Source organism: Liolophura sinensis, chromosome 6 (genome assembly GCF_032854445.1).
Source record: "Liolophura sinensis isolate JHLJ2023 chromosome 6, CUHK_Ljap_v2, whole genome shotgun sequence".
Taxonomy (NCBI): Eukaryota; Metazoa; Mollusca; class Polyplacophora; order Chitonida; family Chitonidae; genus Liolophura; species Liolophura sinensis.
In genome coordinates, this window is record NC_088300.1 from 10,366,814 (window position 1) to 10,388,959 (window position 22,146).

The window sequence follows — 22,146 nt, forward strand, 5'->3', positions numbered from 1 at the left end:
CTACTGTAATAATTATACCACCCTATGCTAGCTGAAGTACGAGCTGTGTACAAACTGTATTCTGCTCCACTCATTCAAATAATACAATCTTATTCCACTGTTGTCAATGTAGTCAAAATCAAGAATAAAATCCATGCAACACTGAACAAATTAATGACAAAAGTTTGTGAGTTTGGCTAGTTTTGGGTCCCACTTTTCCATGAATGAAGTTCTACTTTCTGTTGCCAAAGTTCCAGTTTTTGGGCCCACACTTCAATGGTCAAAGTTCCAGTTTTTGGGCCCACACTTCAATGATCAAAGTTCCAGTTTTTGGGCCCACACTTCAATGGTCAAAGTTCCAGTTTTTGGGCCACACTTCAATGGTTAAAGTGTCAGTTTTGGGGCGAACACAACCTTCAAATCTTTATATGGCTCACTTTTTAATGTTCAAAGTTCCAGTCTATGTATAATTTCAACATGATCAATACATGAACATCTAAAATCATATATATATTTTCTGATTGCTGCCCTTTCCCACTCTACTTTTTAGCAGGGGTTTAGTCCTGTACCCCTTCAGGGACATCAGAATCACTTCCAGCGCAATGGAACAAAAACACCTTTACACCTGAAGATCCTCAATCGTTCCTATTTGTGATGAATATGAACCTTCAAGAACATGCAGATATTTTAAAAAAAGCTTACGTGAACATCACTGTGCCCGATGTATGTAACCAATGTAACCAACTGTATGTAACAACCACACCTGTTAGGAGTTATCTCCCCATACAGCCTTTGTCATGTACATCTGTAACCTCATGCAAACCAGTCCGCAATTAATCATGCTTTTAAATTATCGGCTACTTTCCCAAAATTCCAATTATCAGTTTATCACAAATTTGCTCATGAAAAACATCAACAAAAATCATGCTGTCATAACCCTGACAGCATGACTTCCACACAAACTTGATTTACAAAGTTTTGTGACGCTAGCTTGATTAATCCCAAACATCTTAACTAATGATCTATATGTACAATGGTCATGCTACGTTAGTACACTACAACCATGCTCTACCCATCAGCTAGCACTTCTCCACTACTGTACTTATACCATGAACACTCATTCCCAATGAGCCAATATCCATGCTACACCCCAATAAGCCGCTCTGGGACAAACAGCATCAAGCAACCACAGCAAAAACCGACCTCTATACTACATATTCCAGTCTAGTGTCTACAGATGAACCTCTTCAGTACTGGAAGTGAGAAAATGAGCATGCAATTCACACAACATTCCCCTGTCATCACAATATGGGCATTCTTCAGCTGTGGAAGTTACAGAAGATTGGGAGCATGGTTTTAACCTCTAACATGAGGAGGAAATGTTCACAACGCCATATGACCAACTGTATATCACTGATGTTTTGTAAGGATATCTGTGACAAATAGTTTTTTTTGGGGGTTTTTTTTTAGGGGTTCCATTTTTTTTTTACAGACAAGATCATTTCTGCACAAAACTGAATGCATCATATTGGTTTGTGTACAATTCGAACACCCTACACTTGATAAACATATCCAAATATTTTGCCATTATGCCACATCATGTTTTCAAAATTTACATCATAAAAAAACTTTTCAAACTTAAAGCTATCCTACCCACATGCTTGTTCACATAAACAGTATAGTTTACAGGTACTTTCACTAAACCTATGAAATCTTACAACTGAAGAATCTCCATATGTGAGTTACTGGGAGAGAAAAGGTCATGTGCTGGGCAGGGTCAATCAGAGAGAATACCTTCATATGTGCAGACTTGGACTCTTTTTCCAGCTTAAGACTAACTGTTTGAGTTTCCCCAACTTTGCGCTGGAAAGGTGAAACCAAAAGACAGGTTGAGAGAGAACAGGGTGAAGCTAATAAAATCAAAACAGTGGGAATGTATACATGTACACAGAAGCCAAAGTGTCAGAGATTGGCGACGAGTGCCTGTGAAAAAGCCAGAAGTAAATCAGCAATAACTGCTTCAGCTAAAACCTAAAATACAAAAAGCATAAAGCATTCAAAACTTATACATAAATATCTGCACATAAATATAGATGAATTTATCTTTTTCACTCTCACATGCCTAATTAAAATTTTTGTATCTGAGTAGATAGTACATTTTTATAGATGTGTATATATTGCTGATTTCCACGGTTACAGTGTAAATACATGTAGCAGTATGGCTATTGAAACAATACATGAATTCTTTGTTGTAAAGAGTACAGTGTAAAACTAATCAAATACATAAATCTTGCCATGACTAAAGCCATTAATAACAACACATCACACATAGAATCTGCTGCACAAAAAGTAAGGAGTTGTTAGAATTGATGGCCGTACAGAAATAATGACATCTACAATGACACACATGACACACAGAATGACAGAATCTATCACAGATCTCTCTCCATCATTTGTTATGCTGTACTGATCAACATTTGGTCAAAAAGATGGCAGTCAGATCTGTGTTATCTTGAACACAGATGAATAACAAATAACAATATATTTATCTCCTCCACTGACTTTTACTGTAAAATCAGGACTGCCTGGATTTCACAATACACTAATCAGCCAAGTACAAGTACACTAGCTCTTAACATTTTGTTTGTAAATTTAACTTTTTTTTTTTTTAGAAATTGTCTGTGCCTCGTCTTGAACAAACTACACTATAAAATGTGTCACATAGCTGCTCTAAAATACTATCAGATCACCAGAGCTTGCAAATGTAATGGTGATTTAGCAAATATCTACACCTACTCTTTCACAAACTACGCTATAAAATGTGTCACGCAGGTTGCTCTAAAACACTATCAGATCAAATGAGTTTGAAAGTTTAATGAGTCTTTTTTAGCAAATATCTACGCCTAGTCTTTCACAAACTACACTATAAAATGTGTCACATAGCTGCTCTAAAATACTTTCAGATCACCAGAGTTTGCAAATTTAATGGTGGTTTAGCAGATATCTACACCTACTCTTTCAAAAACTACGCTATAAAATGTGTCACGCAGGTTGCTCTAAAACACTATCAGATCAAATGAGTTTGAAAATTTAATGAGTCTTTTTTAGCAAATATCTACGCCTAGTCTTTCACAAACTACACTCTAAAATGTGTCACACAGCTCCTATAAAATACTATCAGATCACCAGAGTTTGTAAATTTAATGGTGATTTTGTGAGGCCCCTATACAATGGTACATGTGCCACATAAATCATTTTATTTGTTCTTTTAGCCATCATTAGGGTGGAATTTTCTTGATATTATCTTGTCAGAGCCTGGTAGTAAGGGTATGGACAGCGGTACTATGCGCGCAGAGCATTGTGGGATTGCGCACTGATGATCACTCTGCTGATCACCATGCTGTAGCCAACAGAAGTTCCCTGTTGTTCCTCTTCAGGTCAATAAATCATGTATCCTGACATCAGGGCTCAGCCATTGGTCTTTTATAATTTTAGTAAATGTCAACACCTAGTCCAAAACAAACTACACTCTAAAATGTGTCACACTGCTTTTCTACAATACTATCCGATCACTAGAGTTTGTAAATTCAGTTGTTTTTTTTTTTAGCAAATATCTACTTCCAGTCTTCAACAAACTACACTCTTAAGATGCGATACACGGGTTGCTCTAAAATACTATCAGATCACATGAGTTTGTAAATTTAATGGGTTTTTTTCACTAAACGTCTACACCTAGTCTTTCACAAACTACACTCTAAGATGTGCCCCACAGCTGCTCTACAATACTACCAGACCACCGAGAAGCACAAGACACGTGGCCGTGCAGTTCATCGTCTATATGTATTGTTCTGAAGATCTTTTCCTACATACTCAGTTATAGTTAGTGTCAAGCTTGTGATTACGAGACATAGAAACTGCTTCTGAACAGAAGAAAAGAGTTATGTTAATAATAATATTTGTGTAATTGCTGAGATTGTTACTGAAGGTTAGAAACCACTTGTTACTAGGTCATAATGGAGGGGTCGTGTGTACTTGACTGACACATGACTATTGACCTCATCAGATCAGGTGTCATGAGTCAAAGGTCACAGGTACCAAGATTAAGTCTGACCTCACCTGCCAATGAGCATAGAGCTTAGAGTCAGAGTTGACAACACGGTTTTTACATGCTATCAGTGGTGTTCCTGGCTGAATCAAACATAAAACACAAGATACAAACACATGACAGCACAGCAACTCTACCCCATGTCTTTAACACTTATACTCATAAAGACAAGATCTCATTAGCACAGATCATAATTTAAAAACTGAAAAACAGTTTATGTTACTTTTCATAAGTTCACAACATCATTCCACTTGAAATAGTTAACACTTTCAAAACATAGATTACGTCAGAAATCCTTAAAACTCTCCTTCGAACACTTCCTTTCAAAACAATAACAAAGAAATCAAGAGAAACTTGTGAATCTATTATTACATCTCTTCGCCTAACGTGCGCATGCATAGGCTTAAAGTATGGAATATCTTGCACAAGAACTGCAAACTTTTTAGATCCAACTAGCGACTTTGCTACGAAGCTAATCATAATTTTCACTGATGCTCAAAGAAACCTTAAACTAAAATGCCTCAAGGTAATCTATCTGCTAAGGCCCCCAGCCATCCCACGCCGTGTTTGTTTACCAATTTAACAATTTCACATTATGTAAGAGTTCAGCTTGAGGTCACTAAGTCTGGGTACAAACACCACATACATGTACTTGCACAATACACTGCTGCTCACACAGAAATAAGTAACACACTCAGACTGTCAGGAGAAAGTTATTAACGAACGGATGTATCTACTTTGCTGTTATACAGTAAGGATCCCATTCACCTGTGGACAAATATTTTCTTGTCAGGTGGATTAAGTGGTAAATGACTGATGAGATATCAAGTGAGTATGGGTGCTTGGTACAGCCCTCCATCCCCTTCTCTATCCCAATCACCAGGGTAATACAGTAATACTATCCTCCTTTCTGAACCAATCTGCATAAATGTACATGTTCAAATGCATGCTTATACAAGATTATATAATCATTACATATCCTAGAAAAATAACTTTTTAAATATCCTAGTAAAAAATTTTCTACTTGTACTTCGGCTGTCAGTTTCATAGGTGGAGTTACACATACATATATACACAAGTACATACCCTAACTCATCAACCTTTTCGCATATGAAAGAACAACTTCCAGTGCAATATTATACGCCTTTTCAATTTAATTTTGAAGAGAAAACTACATCGATTGTTTTGGCCAATTTGAGGCCTTCACAAAAAATACAATTTTGTTGATCTACACAGAATAATACTTTAAGAATATGCTTGAATAAACACCTCATAAACATACGAAAAGGTTGAAAAATTAGAGTACACTGTACATGTCACATATATAAATGTGTGTCCACAGATTACAGAATACTCATAGAAAATGTAAAGTTTGGTAGCATACAAACTGGTCCAGAAAGTAAAACATGATGAAAGTGCACACATAATGCATCGACCTCTTACATGTATTCCGGGTAAGTTACTACTGTGATTAGCACACCTGTAATGATGCCTGACTTACCTGTGACTTGGAGCCTGAGATACCCAGCTCCACCACCTCCAGCACATTGTGTAGACACTCCTTGTCTTGCAGCAGCCCATTGTGTTCTACCAGCCAGAGGGTCAGGCTCTTGAAAGCGGCCACAATCATGGAGTGAAGGTCACGCGAGTGGTTGGGGGCAGGGCGACTACACTGGTACACAATGAAGTCACAGATCCACTTAACTGTTCGCTTACACATGAGGGTGTTGGGGAAGTTGAGGTGGACTTTGGCCAGTCCGCACAAGACCTCCATGGCAGCCAGGGCGGTATTCAGGTCAGATTTCCATGACGCCATCAGTCTGTTACACACCAGAGAGGTGGCCTGACCAAAGAGGCCATGGGCTGTATCTGTAACATAGACAGACAGACTGTTACACTAAACACACCATAAAGGTGGTCTGACTGGACAGCCGAGGGCTGTATATGTAACATAGACAGACAGAATGTTATACTAAACCATGCAAGAGAGGTAGCCTGGCCACACAGGCTGGAGGCTGCATCTGTTACATGGACAGATCCACTGCTATCTTAACCACACCAAAGTTTTGGTCTGGCCAAACAGGCCATGGGCTGTATCTGTAACAGACATGTGAAGCTAACTGCACTGCACTGAAGACAAGAAAGTAAAACACATCATGTTTTTCTAACACTTAATTATTTCATTATTGTGCAGCATAATAACACAGGATCCTCTTACCAATGCAATCGCTGTGAGTTCAAATCCAGCTCACCATAATGCTGGCTGTCGTTTTGTAAGTGAAATATTCTTGAGTATAGCGTAAAACACCAATCAAAAAAATGAATAAATTATTTCATTATTAAGAAGAAAAATATTATTGCTCAACATTTCTCTGGATAAACTTTGCTGTTAAAGATGTTAATGTGGTAATTTTATATACAAGCTCTATCAATATCTATGAACATTTACCATTCGCTGCATCAATAAGTTAATACCAAATTTAACTGGAATACTGTCAAAGTTAAATCCATGCTGTAAATTCATGTATCATCACACAAAAACCATATCTACATAAGACCAGAAAGCCAAAGTCAACACAATTTTAGGAAGATCATAACAGGTTTTTCAAAGCCATGTCTCTTGTTCCAGAGGCTGATTCCAGAAAGTCAGTTTTGACTTTAGTAAAAACTTGAACTGAGCTTTAAACACACTCTAGAACACTTGGGGCCATAAACTTCTCAAAGATCTGAAGCATTAAATTCTGACTTCAGTTTAAGCTCGCTTTGTGGCACCAACCCCAGCAGCTTACCAAGTTCCTTAGCTGTCGTAGAACTTTGGGAAGAATGTCTAAAATGGAGGCTCTCCTGATGGAAGGAGTCTAAAAAAAAGACACATGCTGGGTGTAGTTCATGCCACATATCATGCAGACTATATTTGACACTTTACGTATGTGCTTAACTTTAAAATCTTCTATCAAAACATTCAGTGCATATTATGGCATTTGGTGTTAAACTATAGAAAACTAAAATATTCTAAAACAAACTCATGCTGTACATTCCTTGAAGCATTACTGTTAATACTGTGAGTGTTTACAGTATTTTACATGCATATGGTTAATGTAAAAAAACAGAAGAAAATGGTGTGAGTATGTTTATAAAACAGAGGAAGGTAAGAGCTAATAAACATAAATCATACAGGACTGTCATGACATTTAAACTGGCTGGAAGCAAGGTTATGTCTTTTTACAGTAACAGAAATTAAACAAAAAATAAAATAAAGAAGACCACATTTGAAAAAAAAATATTTTCCACTACGGGATTCATTTATGAATGTCTCTCAAGCCGTATATGGGAAGGTCTGCCAGCAACCTGTGGATGACTGTGGGTTTCCACCGGGCTCTGCCCGGTTTCCTCCCACCATAATGCTGAGTACTGTTGAGTACTGCGTAAAATGCCAATCCAATAAATCAAACAAATAAATCATTTATGAATGTCTTCAAGGTAAAACTATTTAATCAGGCAATGTGAGAGTGAAGTGTGTACCCATATGTGAGTCTGAGTCCACTGTGACAGGTACATCATGGGCAGGCTGGAGAGTGGTCTGGTCAGCCTCTTCACACAGTGCCAGGTCCTGCATGGCCAACATCAACCCTCCTGCCAGGGGCATTACAAACAACCAACATACCAGTTAACTGCAGATAATTCCATAGTAAATAGCAGAAAGTGAAACATGGATAAACAAGTAATATTTAGTCCATTTCTCCATATGTGTTAAAAACAAAGTCTAAGCAAAGACATTTTCTACCTATGGCACTGATCTGTCGCCCAAAATAGTCGGTATTAGATTCAGGTGGAATGTTACCTACACTAAACAACCATTTCAAGGCCAAATGGATACCAGGAGTATCATTCTATCTATTCTTCACCACATTTGTAACTTCAAACACAGAAATCAGCTGCAACTTTTCCCCAAACACTTAAACATTCTCCAGTTTCATCTTTACCTAGTAGAAGTTGAGTATTAGAGGAGTCGGTTTCTTTGAGCAGAGCCTTCAGTAAGAGTTCAATCATTCGGACTTTTAACGATATGAAGGACTGACTGATGGGCAGTTCATCAGGGAAACCAACGATATCTGAAGTGAGACAAGAGATACGAATTGTAATTTGTGCTCTTTTACCAAAAAAACAAAAAACAAAAAAAAAAAACAAGAATCCAGGCCAAATAAGTTTAATAACAAATAAGAGAGTTTACATGGAAATACTAACAGTTATTCATCAGTAAAACTCATTATTTATAGGCAAATTATAACATAACGATACAAGAATCCACAAAATATAATATGGTGGAAAATGTGAAAATGGATATTACAAAAACACGTATGAAAACTAAAATGTCTGACAATTAAATACTTTAAAAGTATGAAGGTTAATCTAGATAAACCTGTTAACCTGAAAATTGTCTCTTTCTCATGTAATTAGAAAAATCTACTGATCACAACAAACACTGAATGCAGCCTGTAGCAATCATTTGTTGGGTATAAAGACAAGAAAATGCATAGACACTCAAGAAGGTATGGTAATTGTGCCAATTACTGCAACGCTCACCTTTGATTTCAAGATCTTTGAAGTGGAGTGGCAATGAGAGCATGGATAGTAACAGGTGAATACAAGCTTTCCTCAACTCTATCACAGGGATTTGATCATGTGGCCTGCAACATTACACAAGTATATATACCTCATTAACACTACAATACCATATGTGAAAAGCTAGAGAGTCTGTTTCAGCCAAATACAAGGGGTGATGGGAATAAGAGCGCTAAATCATAAACTTTACAACAATACACTAATATGGTACAGTTCAAAATCAAATTAAAAATAGGCATAAATTGCACTGAAAGCTGCTCTTTCATATGCAGAAAGGTTGAAGAATTAGGGCGTGCACTATAAGAATATGTTTTATTTCACTGGTGTTTAGTACACATACTATACTAGGGCCTGGCAGGGTTCTCAGTCAAATGTTAATCAGCTATCACAAGATACAATTTATGTGAAGGAGACAGGTTCCATGGCCAATATTAAAGTTCTAACATATTCAAATTTTAAATTCACAACAAATATCACATATTTGAAGTCTTAATCCAAAAGTCGAACTCAAACTGTTTACACAGGGGTTAAATAACCAGCATTTTTTCTCACTTGAACTTAGGGTTGAGGTCGCTGAGGACAAGCTCCAGTGCCGAGAGGATGTACGGGACCAAGATTTGAACCCCCACCAGGTCCACACGCAGTAGATCACACGAGTTGAACAGGATGTTAGACAGCACCTGACCACTGATGTTCTGTAACAGACAGGCAAAGAAAAAATATAGGAGATGACAGCAACCTCTTTTTGACCAAGGCAAAGAGATGAGAAACTGAAACTTCTTAAAACACCACACCGACTTGACTCTCAGTTTACCTCTTCATCTGTTTGAAGTCCATAATACATAATGATGTAGAATCTTGATAAGTAAACTGTCAGGATTTCCTCCCCCGTTTTATGAGCACAGAATATCCTGCAGAGGGCCCCACATGCCTCAGCTCTGCCAGCTTCATAGGTGTTGTCTGCGTGTTTCAGTCTCTCCTGGAGACCATCCAGGGTGATTGAGCTTGGACGAGTCTCTGTGAACGAGTTGGCTCTTCTGCCTTGTGAACCTACAACAGTGGAATAATGTAATGTAATACACAAATTACATGAATTAGTTTCACTGTAATTTATACACAAAAATGTCTAAATTCCAAACATGAAGCTGCACTTCATGGTAATGTCAACCTGAAAAGTTAAAAAAACTCACTGTTCTGTGCACTAGTATGACAGTATCATGAAACAGACTGGCAAATCACATTGAAATATTTTATAAGAGAAAAACAGGATAATAAGCTGAGAAACTTTTAACCAAAGACATCTGGCTTTTCTGAAGTGTTTCTTATCAGATTCCAGCAACATTTGAATGATCTGTTTCATCTCACAGCTAACACTATCTTCCTGTTTCTACTTTACTTGATTGGTGTTTAATGCAAAGGATTTTTCACTTATCCACCAGGGGTCAGGTTTACGGGTGGAGGAAACTAGAGTGCACGGTGTAAACCACCAACCTTTGCAATGTACCTAACAAACCTGCTGACTTAAAGCCAAAGCTATTTTACCTCAAAATGACAACTGTTACCTTTGTTGACATGACAAGGATGTAGTTTCACCCCAGCCAAGGCAGCTTCAAACAACCAGGCTCCAAACAAATGAAGAATACTGTTACAGTGTGGTCTAGTGGTAGCCAAGGGTTCTCTCCCTTCAAGAGACAGCTGTCCTGGTGTGCTAGATGGCGCCACTGATGGAAGCTTAGAGGTGGCGCTGCTTGTATTCACGGAGGTGGTGGATCTTGACACTGGAACACATACAGTACGCATGTATTAAAATCATCACTTTCTGCCTACAAATTTCTGTATGCCTATCATTGCCTATTTGCTCAACAAAAAATATATATAATGCACGTAAACTTTGGCTAAGATACAAACGGGATAATAAAAATCCCTTGTAAGTAACTATAAAAAGCCATTTGTCCACATGATAACCAACAAACAGTCACTGATCTATGACCATAAATTTAGTCCATAACTAGCCTCCTCATTTTTCCCGATTCTGAGAGTTCTATTGATTTTAGGGAGGAGTTTTGATTGGAATATGGGATTATATTTGATAAACAAATATTTTGTGGCATTTTATTACCTCTGAAAATACACTTTTGTGGCAAAATTTTAGGTTCTTTAGGGTAAATTTTGAAATTTTTATTTTATGCAGTTACTATTTAGATGTGTACTTATATATAAGGGAGGTGTTTGATTTCATACTCAACAATACTTCCCTTCATGATGGTAGCCAATACAACAGTGAAGGAAACCACTGCACCTTAACACCATGTACCAGAGAAACCTCCTGACTTAAAGCTGTAGCCTACCCACTGAGAGGCTGGATTCAAGCTGAGTTTATGCCAGAAGCCATTGTTCTGCAAGGCCAGAAACAGCCCTAAGGAAATTTTGGACACACCATAAAAGAAGACATGCATAGAAATACAAATACAGCCATTTTCATAGCTACGTGCACACTGTACTGTTATTCCAGTACACAGACACTTCATGACAGCATGCTGATTTAGCGACTGTACCTCTCTGTGTCAGTGGGGCAGTGACGGCAGCAAAGGCCCCTTTAGACTTTCTCTGACCAGGGGGAGAGGAGGGTGCAGTAAGGGACCTGTTGTTTGCTGGAGACAGCATATTCTCTCCCTTCACACACTGAGCTATCCCTGAAACAACATCAATACACACCTGTACATGTACATCAAAAAACTGATATTACAAGGGTCTTGTTTTCTTCCATATTCAAAGGGCCATGCTAATTAACAATTGGGGGAAGTATATTACAAATTATCTGATTTCTGACAGAAAACTGCACTGACTGGCCTATCAAGTTTCAGATTTTATTGCATGCAGTGCTGCTCAAATGAACATTTTCTCTTTAAAAACAATGCCCAGGTTATAAGAAATGTTCTTATGCTTCCATTTTGTAAAAAAAAAATTCTGCTATGTCACACCTGACACCAAAATAAAAATACAAGTATCAAATTGGACAAAGACAGTTTTGAGTTACGGTGCCCTACAAGCATATGTAGACAATGAAAAGATCATTAATTTAATTATTATTCAAGAATTTTTAACTATTTGTGAAGGAATGTTGCTCGCTGTAAGCCTACAACCTTCTCCAAGATTCTGACAAACATTCTTGCGGAGCTGACTGTTTATCATCACCAAGTCTCAACAAGCACTGAAAGCAGGGAAATATTAAACAATTAGAACTGAAGTACTGCTGAGGAATCCTACCTAGAAATGCATTGACCATCACTGAGATGCCCCGCATGGCCTTGTAGAAGATATATGGTAGTTTACGCAGACACTCGTGCTGGCTGGGGTCCACCACGGTCTCACTGGCCAGGGCCATGTGAAGGAACTTTGGTGTCTGGCTGATGATCTCTGGGTGACACAGGTCCACAGGGTTCTGCAGGATGTGCAGGAAGCGAAACCAACTCTGGGCAACACAGTCATTGGTGATCTCCCCTGGTAGCAGCTGGGCATCTTCTTCAGCTACAGGTAGGAATAGCTAAGCTGATTTACTTTCATTTTAGTTTTTGGCAACAATGCAGTACTGAAAAATATATACTGATGGACGTGGACTTGGGGTCAACCCTGATTTACTATATATAAACATGAACAGTCACCAAAAACATGTACTAGTGGAAGGGTAGGCATGGCACAGAGGACAAATCCAAAGGTTTGGCATGTTACACTAGGACATTATTGTACCAGAGAAAAATGAGACAAGAAGTTTGGAATTTGGATCAAGTTTAGGTCCTGTGTGTTAATGATCGTATGACACACTACATGTGAAATACTAATATTGTGTAACATTTTTCCACCTGAAACGTTTGGTCACATGACGCTGTTTATCCCCACCACAATTTGTTTTCGGTTTAATTCAGCCAGTAAATTGACCAGAGAGTACACATGCGCAACTATAAACTAAAAGGTATATTTTTTCTGCATAAAACTGCTTTCAAAGATGTGATGTGTTTCCCTGACTTGTTGGACACTCTGCAGGCCTGTTTAGCCTTCACTGTGTTGGAGTACTTACAGAGCTGTAGTTCTGGGTAATCTGGCCCATACATAAACCTGAGCAGCCTACAGGTGAGCACATGGTTGACTCTGTGCCATTGTAGCACGAGGGCCTCGTGGTGACGCCAGTTTATACACATCACACGGAAAGTCTTCCACAGGGACGGCGACGGGAAACAACGTGCACAGCACAATAACCACATCTCCAGTAGCACGCTGAGCACGCGCTCACAAAGGTGGTCACCGATGTCATCTACAAAACACAGAATCAGAGCTATAGTACAGGTACATACAGGTGTGAATCACATCTACAGTACAGACAAATACAGGCATCAATCACATTTACAGTACAGGTAAATACAGGTGTGAATCACAGCTACACTACAGGTAAATACAGGTGTGAATCACATCTACACTACAGGTAAATACAGGTATGAATCATGTCTATACTACAGGTAAATACAGGTGTGAAAGACATCCATATTATAGGTAAATATAGTTGTTTAAATCACATCTACCCTACAGGTCAATACAGGTGTGAATCACATCTACACTACATGTAAATACAGGTATGAATCATGTCTATACTACAGGTAAATACAGGTGTGAATGACATACATATTACAGGTAAATACAATTGCAAATCACATTTACCCTACAGGTAAATAAAAGTGTGAATCACATCTACACCAAAGATAAATACAGGTGTGAATCATATCTATACTGCAATAAGGTGAATGCAACGGAGGAAAATATAGTTGTAAATGACATGTACAATACATGTAGCATGTGCCTAACAGATGTAAAACAACTTGTATATGTTTTAAATAAAAGTGTAAAGGATTTAATCAGTCTGGGTTGAATATACACATGTATAAATGTAAAAATACCACCTAAAATACAGGTTAACAAAGATGTGCATGACTTATTTGATTGGTGTTTTACGCAGTACTCAAGAATATTTCACTTATATGATGGCGACCAGCATTATGGTGGGAGCAAACTGGGAAGAGCCCAGGGGAAACCCTCGACCACATTATATATATAACAGATACGCCACACAAAGCAATAACATACAGTCACAAGACTTTTCTAACATGCACCAAAGCTAAGTCAATGAAATTCAATCCGCTATAATTGTCCCTAATATGTAAATGTACAATTGGGAACAAAAAAACACTCCACCATGTCCCAAATTAAACAAACATGTTTATTCCAATCACAAAAAAATTCTACGTCTTGTGGCTTTGTAGTAGTAAAACTGATGCATATTTAATATTTGTTACTATACATGCCTCCAGAACAGTGAGCATTTGACCCACCCCTTAATCACTTCCCCGCTGACAGCTCCTGTGAGAGACACTGTGTGAGCTCATTGTAGGACAATATTATGGCTAGAAAACAAAAAACAGTTGGATGTTGGCTTTGTAGTGTTTGGCAGACTGGAAGCATGTATAAACAGAAGCAGAGTGACAGTGTGTTTGTATCTTGTATGTATGTATTAAATATTGAAATATTTTTCAATATTAGCTGTCCAGGGAATGCTCTGATGAAAATGGAAACATTACATGAAAAGTGGAATAATTATCAGTGAAGCAGTCTTTTGAATCTTGCATATTTCCATAACCTCATAAAAAATTCATAAAAATGGTGAGTGTACTGTTCATTATACAATATGACACTGTGGGTGCCTTCTTCTGAAATGAAGCATTCTACAGCCCATAATTTTCGCCCAAATGGAAAGCTTTCTGACAACAAGACCTATCATTTGACGAGTTGAAAAATGGCACGCAGAGGGAATGATAGGTTATATTTGGATTAAGTAACGTATTTTCCATAGGGTGCAGTGAAAGTAAGCAAGAAATATGTAAAAACATTTACAAAGTGTTTGGACACTAGACAGTTTGGTATGTTAGGGGGAATGAGGTTTGTAAGGTCTGCATTAGCTAAAGCGAACCAGTGCTATTGAGGTGAAAGCTAATAAAGGCTCACGAAATAGGTAACTTTGATTAGACATGGTACAAGCTTGTAATATAATTAGTACTTACACACCCCTGTCAGTAGTAACAATTTTAGATCCACCTCATTCCAATACCTTAGCTTACACCCCATATTAATCTCACAGCTGATAGTTTTAAATAATGAGCTGAGGTTATACTAATTTCAAGTTTTACTATGCCTGGCTACATGTACAGTGTACTTGTTGCATGTAATGTATGAGCAGTGTTTAATTTTTCCCAAACATTAGAAATTAGTATGATACATGTATAACCAACCAATATAGTGCACCACACAACACACACAGCACTTCACTACACACTAGAGTATCATACAGGTAGTTCACATATCATTATACATGCATGTGTGTACATGTGTAGGAACCACCCTGATATAAAATGTCATGTTTAAAATAAATAAACACCACTTTTGAAATATAAATTACCATTTTTGAAATTACTCCCACTTATAACAAAACAAAAAGTGCACCTTTTGTTTCACAAGCAGACAATGTGTTTTTGTCAAAACTGGTCCTTATTCAAAAATGGATTTAGTTTCATACCTGGCATTTATTTCAAACATGGCTTCTACATACACAATTATGTTCTGACAGGTGCTCTTTGGTGCACTACAACTCAGTTACACTGGAGACCATAACACAGACAACATATACATGTAAGTGCAGTACAAACCCCAGACCCATATGTGTCAGAAGGTTTTACCCCAGAATCAACTTACATGAGCTAAGTCCAACGTCATCTGCTCAGAAATTGCAAATAAGAATAGAACATCATGCAGTTAGTATGATCTGTAACCATGGCAACAAATTTTCAGGAGAAAGCTTGGTAGTAAACTACTCTAGAGATACTTGGATTCCTCAAGGGAAACATTCATGCTTTATGGGCAAGTGTCAAGGATTGGAATCATGCTTACAAACACATTCGAACGTAACAAACGGAAATATTAACTGTTCAAAACCTCCAGCACTTGCTTTATCTATTAAAATCTATTTATTTGTATGACTGATGTTTTATGCGGTGCTAACTTATACAGCGGAGGCAAGAACCATGATGGGAGGAAAGCAGAGCCTGCGGGAAACCCACGACCATCCACAGGTTGCTGGAAGACCTTCCCAAATACGACTACAGAGGAGGCCAGCATGAACTGGACTTGAACTCACAGCGAACACATTTGTGAGAGGCACCTGGGTTAGTGTGCCACACTGGCATGCTAACCATAGAGGCCCTATCTATTTGAAAGTAACATGCACAAAAAGCCCAGAATTTGATCATGTGTGTGTCTGGTTTTTAAGTTAATGAAAAAGATAGTGTTTCAGATGCAAAATTATTTTTACTATCTCAGACATATGTTACTCTACTTCAGTTTATGCTAATATTGTCATTAAAAAGCAAGCTAAATAAATGCCATCAGTACAAATTGCTTCTTCGGATATTAGATGGTCATTGTGAATTTGGTTTCTAAACCTGGTAATGAGGAAAAGAATCTATGAATAAGGCACATACAGCATAACAAGACAGAAATTTATACTGGTAAATTAGTAATTAAGCATACATGTAAGAGTAAGCATTTTTTTCTTCATGAAACCAATTATTTACATTTATGATTCATTATTTTTCATTCAATACATGCAGAACAGAAGTTTGTCCAAGTTCATTAAAACATATGGCATGGTTTGTAATTTCAAAGCCTTGGAAATTCGTTTTCAATACTACCTGCATACTACTCTACTCTTGTGGTATATCATACTGGTGCAGAAAGCTAAATTCTAAGATAATTCGGGTCAAATACATGGTGCTATCATATGATTTACTTAGACCAAATCAAAGCATGTAAGTCTCTCTGCTACCATTTTATCAGAATGCATCTCAGGGTAACCTCTCTGCAGTGGTTTAGCTATAATGTTAACTATGGTAGTTTTACTGCCTCATTATCAACTACTTCACATTTTTCTTGCTATGAAATATATTTGAGGATAAAGGGAATTACTAACTTAGTGGCAGAGTCAAATGTATTGATATAATTCTGAAGACTGAGTATAGCTTGTAGAACAAAAAATTTTCATCCTGAGAGTTTTTGGTATGATTTAATTTTGATTGGATTGGACTAGCCTACATGCCCTTGATATACGGAAGATGGAACAGGTACAAGCCTAACACAGATGCTTCATGCAGCATGACTTCAATATGTGCCTCTTATATCCTCTGATGTCATGGCAGAACACTAAAGTTCATGTATTGGCAGTTGTTAAACTAGACCCTTAGCAGCATATCAAACAGGAAAGAATCAGGCAATTTTAAGTCTTATCATTCATTAAGCATTATAACACTGTTATAATACCAGTACCTTTTTCTGTGGGTGGGGACAGAAGACTGTCATTGGCGGCTAGGAGGAACTTGAGCAGTGTCTCCCAAGTCTCTCTGGTGAGGATTGAAGACTCTGTGGCCACACTCTGAATAGTGCGTAGAACTCTATGACACAACACTGCCTGGCGGCGTACCAGATCAATGCCTGAAACATGCGATTCCAAAATTTACACCTGTCCTGATGAACAGTCCACAACAACACTGGCGGTGAATTACAACTGACTGCTGTGTAAGATTAGCACAGTTTACGCAAGGTTGAATAAGGGATACTGTACAATAAATGAGTTTGTATAATAACTACACATGTACCTGTAACTAAGACAAGCTTTCGCTTCAAGAACATTTCTTGCTTACTATAGGAGGAGCTAATTTATATAATACAATAGAAAAAAAAAAAAAACACTCCTCATATATAAATTAGAGAAAATGTAAAAATAAAATAACAACTTAGTTTCCCCTGGCTCAAGATTCAGTAATAATCCTAGACCCTTGCTCCATTATCTCCTAGCTCAGACTCTTGGCACGCGCAGTACAACAAAGAAGCACATTTAAATGTGCCTTTAACTCTTGTGGACATTTTCAATAGAACAAGTATTTGGGAATCTGCATGCAGGCAGAAAGAATGTCCCTCAAACATATTTTCCGGGGAGCCAACTGCTTTCTATGATTAAATATCATGTTTTATTTCAATCACAGTAATTTTGCTGGTAATCAGCCATAAGAGTACCTGCCTTGAAATACTTAGCGTCCTCTATTGTTAGTGGGAGAGGTCCAGCTTTTGAGTATGTTGAGTGATATCCATGTAAAAACAACCATCATCAACAACTACCATCTGGTCTGGCATTTTTCTACTATGTTCATATTGATGTGTTTCAAGGTAATATAATTTGGTGGGTGTAAATTGCAATTTTCAGCAAATTCAAGAGTGCGTCTTCAAAAATGAAGATGTTTCCAAAAAATCATTATTTCATTTTCATAAGGATATATTAATACAATTAGTGATATTTATTATTATTAAAGCTATTTAAACATATTAACCTGTCTACTCTTATAAAAAATACCCTGGGTGAACAATGCAGGTTTTAGATGTGATGTGTTAATATAACAGAGTACTAGTGACATGGGAGATACATACTGGCTTTAGGCCTTGGCACAAACAAGTTGAGGAGGTGCTGAACTATGACCTGAGCAAATGGGTTAGGATCTTCCAGTACTGGCTTGGGGACACAAGGTTTGGGGCTGGCAAGGGCAGATAACCACTCACAGTACACATTCACACAGTCCCTGATACTCTCATGTTCCTCCAGTGGTAAACTCAGGCCAAAACACAACACCTATTAAAAAAGAATGTTGAATTTAGATTGTGGTTATAAAATAAGCAATCAGTATTGTCAGTAGTCACAAATGTCACCACGGAATTATTTAAGAATATACATATATCCTCAGGTACTGGAATTAATTAATTAATTATATCTCAATTACATACTGATTCACTTCTACAGTCAGCAAGTTAGAATATAATCATATAATGTGGTCTAATTAAGGTACCAAATTATATCACAACCAGCATGAGAAGAAATTACTGATCTTTAAAATCATGGCTTTTGAACAATACTGTGCACATAACAGAATTTTGTTCTCATATACCTCCATAACCCATCGGACATCTTTGGTGTTATTAAGATTGCTCTGCTCAGAATTGCTGACTGCAATGCTGAGATTCTGGGCAATGGGCTTGACCACAGCACAGGCCACATCCCTGCCTACTTGTGCGGGGAACTTGTGAAGAACACTCTGATTGGCTGTGTCACACTGTATCTCCTGCTCTAGGGAGGCCCACTCAGAATACATCTTCATTCAATGCTCGCTCCCTTCTCCACTTCACATTATGTTATCTTGCAAACACAGCAACTCTCAGACTCCTCAACAGGCAAAGTGCAACATAAATTATGTCCTAAAATAACAAAAATGTGATTTGTAATAAACTAACAATCTTTGACATTGAAGGTAACTATGTGTGCTTTGGTTTCATGTCGTAATTAACAAATTAACACCCATATCATGACAAGGAGTCATTGGGTGTGTTTACATACACTGAGTGTCCTTGTAATAGGGTGAATCCATGCTGCCTAAGTGCTGCTGCCACAGAAGTATCATGCGGAGACACCAGACATGACTCCCCATCCAGTCACATTATACTGCAAGTCCTGCTTACTTATACTATATTGTCATTGCTGAGAGCCAAGCGAGGTAGCACCAAGTACCCTTTTTAAAGTCGTTGGCATGACGGTCTGACATATTCTTTGACATGGAGTTTGACATTAATGTAATGTATTAACTTTCAGGTTATTTCAACAATATTTCCACAAATGTGACTGCCCAAGTAATGTTTGAAATGCAAATAAAATGGCAATTGTCCATATGACTGCCATCTGAAATAAAGTTGTTTGCTGAAAGCAGATGATTTTGTTTAGTATACAGTATCAGTGCTATGTATCAGCGATAAAAGAGCCTGGACATGGGCAAACGCCTGAGAGTTGTTCAATGTCTATCTCCCTGTGAGTGTCAGAATATCAAATACAGAGAGAGAGTTTGAGTTTCACCTGCTAAATCAAATTTTGGTCCACAATAGGATAGATTTATTTATTTATTTGATTGGTGTTTTATGCAGTACTCAAGAATACTTCACTTATACAACGGCGGCCATCATTATGGTGGGTGGAAACCGGGCACAGCCCGGGGGAAACCCACGACCATCTGCAGGTTGCTGCCAGACCTTCCCACGTACGGCCGGAGAGGAAGCCAGCATGAGCTGAACTTGAACTCACAGCGGCCGCATTTGGTGAGAGACTCCTGGGTCATTGCGCTGTACTAGCCCGCTAACCAACTGAGCCACGGAGGCCCCCCGATAGGATACAATTTGTGGATACAATACAAATGTCCCAGATCAATCAGTTCAGCTTACTGCTTTGTCGCGCAATGCTACACTGTCCACTGGGAATGATAATCGTGCCGTCTGCTACCTGCTAATCACTTGTGAAGTAAATTGATGTTGAAAAACCAGATAAACTCGGAAAGCAAACTGAAGTCTTTGAGACAACGCCTACCGCACATCAACATTTTATAAAGCCGCTTCATTATCGTATGCACCTGAAATGTCTTGCAGCAACAACATCTGACTGATAACATGACTACAATCAGCATGGAAACGATTATTAAAATATTTTTCTTACATTTTTCGCTTTCCTTCCTCAGAATCTGACAGCATGTATTAATCACACCTCCAAATGTAAAAGAGCAAGAACTAGGGGAAAGAACTCTTACAAGGCTAGTAAGTCTAAGTAAGTCTTACACTCAATGGCATATAAAACATTTATCGATGAAAATATCTGGTTTGTAGTCAGTGTCGGTTTACTGTTTATCATTTTCTCCGTATAATCATGTTCTGAATGGCGTTGAATGTTGAAACAAGACTGAGTGAACTCGTTTACTTCTCAAAATAATTACTGGTCCCCATTGCCATTGACACGGGCATGACGCTAAGATGGCTGCCATGATGCATGGAGAGAGCACTTGTAGACAGTATTGTTCTTATTATGAGGCAATGGCAAGTGAATCATAATTTACTTTACCAAAGAGTTTGCTTACATCGATCATGTCTGTGCAGTGGAGGCTGTTTCAATGTCACAGTTAAGTAAAAACTGCATTGGCATTTGCAGGCAGTACATGTATCGGTAATGTGTTCACTGGCGCCTACTTCTTATTACAAGTACTACTCCCTGGCGTAGGTGGAGAAGTAATTGTCGCGAGACAGCCTCCATTTTCGCATTTTATGTAGAATCATGAACATTTATCTCACTAAATTAGACTAGAACCTGTGAAATAGGCCCAAAGCTACCCGTGTTGACCGTGGAACAAGTAACCAAGGTGGCTGGTCTGTGGAATTTCATTTACCATGAGATGGATAATACAAGGGCTAAGCTGTTTTATTCGCAGGTGACACCCTGAAGCAGTGAACTGCAAACAGACGAGTATATCACTGCTAGTATTTATTGACAGATGCAACCATACCTAAAAATGTCTAACCATTTGTCAAACATACATGTAAGATGAGAGGACCTGCATACATTTAAAGTTAAATGTATATTACTTTAGAAGAGTCTGTCAGTTTTTATCGATCTTCATTCATCTAATCAACCTCATACTTAAAGGGATACAGAATCAACATTGATTGGATGACAGTGAGGGTTGGGTTTTGGGGGTTAAATCCTAGAGCTTACACATACCTGAAATTCAGCTTAAAGGGATACAGAATTGATTCTGATTGGCTGGTGTGAGAGATAGGCAAGCTCAGGCTATACCTAGTCTAAACTGAATTTTAGGTATGTTACATTTATTTAAGCATGACCAAGGCTGCAGCGCTTAACACAGGAAACCCTATCTCCATTGTCAGTTAGTCAGCGTCGATTCTAGCCTGGGCTTGCCTATCAATCAAACCAGCCAACCAGAGACAATTCTGTTTCCCTTTAATTGCCACATACATTCATATCTCAAACACCAACATTTTTTAGACTTGAAATGTCATGAGATCTTAGAGCTGGGTCAGATTTCGGGAGCTGGGTGCTGATTTTCACTCAAAAGCTGATGAATTAACCCAGCAGCAGCGTTCTTGCTACATTAAATATTTGTTTCATTAAAACTCTAATTTGTATGGCTGCTGTGTTTTGGCAAATGTAGTAGTGTGCAGCATGAAATGTGAATTTGCCTACTGCTGAGGACTAAAAGAAGTGCAGTGTTGATTGTCAAAAAATGAGTGTACACAAATTAGGCAACAAATTTGTCATAAACTGGACACTGTACCACTCACAAAATTTTAATTGACCATGTGTCTGAGGTAATTCTTACTATTAAAATACAGTACAGTTCCTGATTTTAACTGAAGACCAAGAAGGGTTGAGAGTTGAGACCCTGCAAGGGGAAGCATCAAAGAACTGTAAATGG

General features: G+C 38.1%; 1 protein-coding gene across 5 annotated transcripts in view; it reads right to left on the reverse strand.

Annotated features, from left to right (window-relative positions):
• The window catches only part of LOC135468962 (ral GTPase-activating protein subunit beta-like), a 37,009-nt gene extending 16,588 nt beyond the window's left edge, over window positions 1-20,421 (reverse strand). Inside the window, exons 1-18 of one of the 5 annotated variants that reach the window (XM_064747454.1) lie at window positions 20,379-20,421; window positions 18,793-19,099; window positions 18,281-18,479; window positions 17,126-17,290; window positions 15,500-15,520; window positions 12,783-13,016; window positions 11,975-12,235; window positions 11,263-11,400; window positions 10,270-10,485; window positions 9,522-9,757; window positions 9,260-9,402; window positions 8,669-8,772; window positions 8,068-8,196; window positions 7,607-7,717; window positions 6,874-6,942; window positions 5,586-5,953; window positions 4,096-4,167; window positions 1,774-1,842 (exon numbers count right to left, since the gene is read on the reverse strand). In XM_064747454.1, the coding sequence (XP_064603524.1) occupies window positions 1,774-1,842; window positions 4,096-4,167; window positions 5,586-5,953; window positions 6,874-6,942; window positions 7,607-7,717; window positions 8,068-8,196; window positions 8,669-8,772; window positions 9,260-9,402; window positions 9,522-9,757; window positions 10,270-10,485; window positions 11,263-11,400; window positions 11,975-12,235; window positions 12,783-13,016; window positions 15,500-15,520; window positions 17,126-17,290; window positions 18,281-18,479; window positions 18,793-19,002 (2,745 nt within the window). In that variant the 5' untranslated portion in view covers window positions 19,003-19,099; window positions 20,379-20,421. The remainder of the gene's footprint in view (window positions 1-1,773; window positions 1,843-4,095; window positions 4,168-5,585; window positions 5,954-6,873; window positions 6,943-7,606; window positions 7,718-8,067; window positions 8,197-8,668; window positions 8,773-9,259; window positions 9,403-9,521; window positions 9,758-10,269; window positions 10,486-11,262; window positions 11,401-11,974; window positions 12,236-12,782; window positions 13,017-15,499; window positions 15,521-17,125; window positions 17,291-18,280; window positions 18,480-18,792; window positions 19,100-20,378) is intronic. The other 4 variants (XM_064747455.1, XM_064747458.1, XM_064747457.1 and 1 more) reach the window with 4 other exon arrangements.
• Window positions 20,422-22,146: the final 1,725 nt, after the last annotated feature.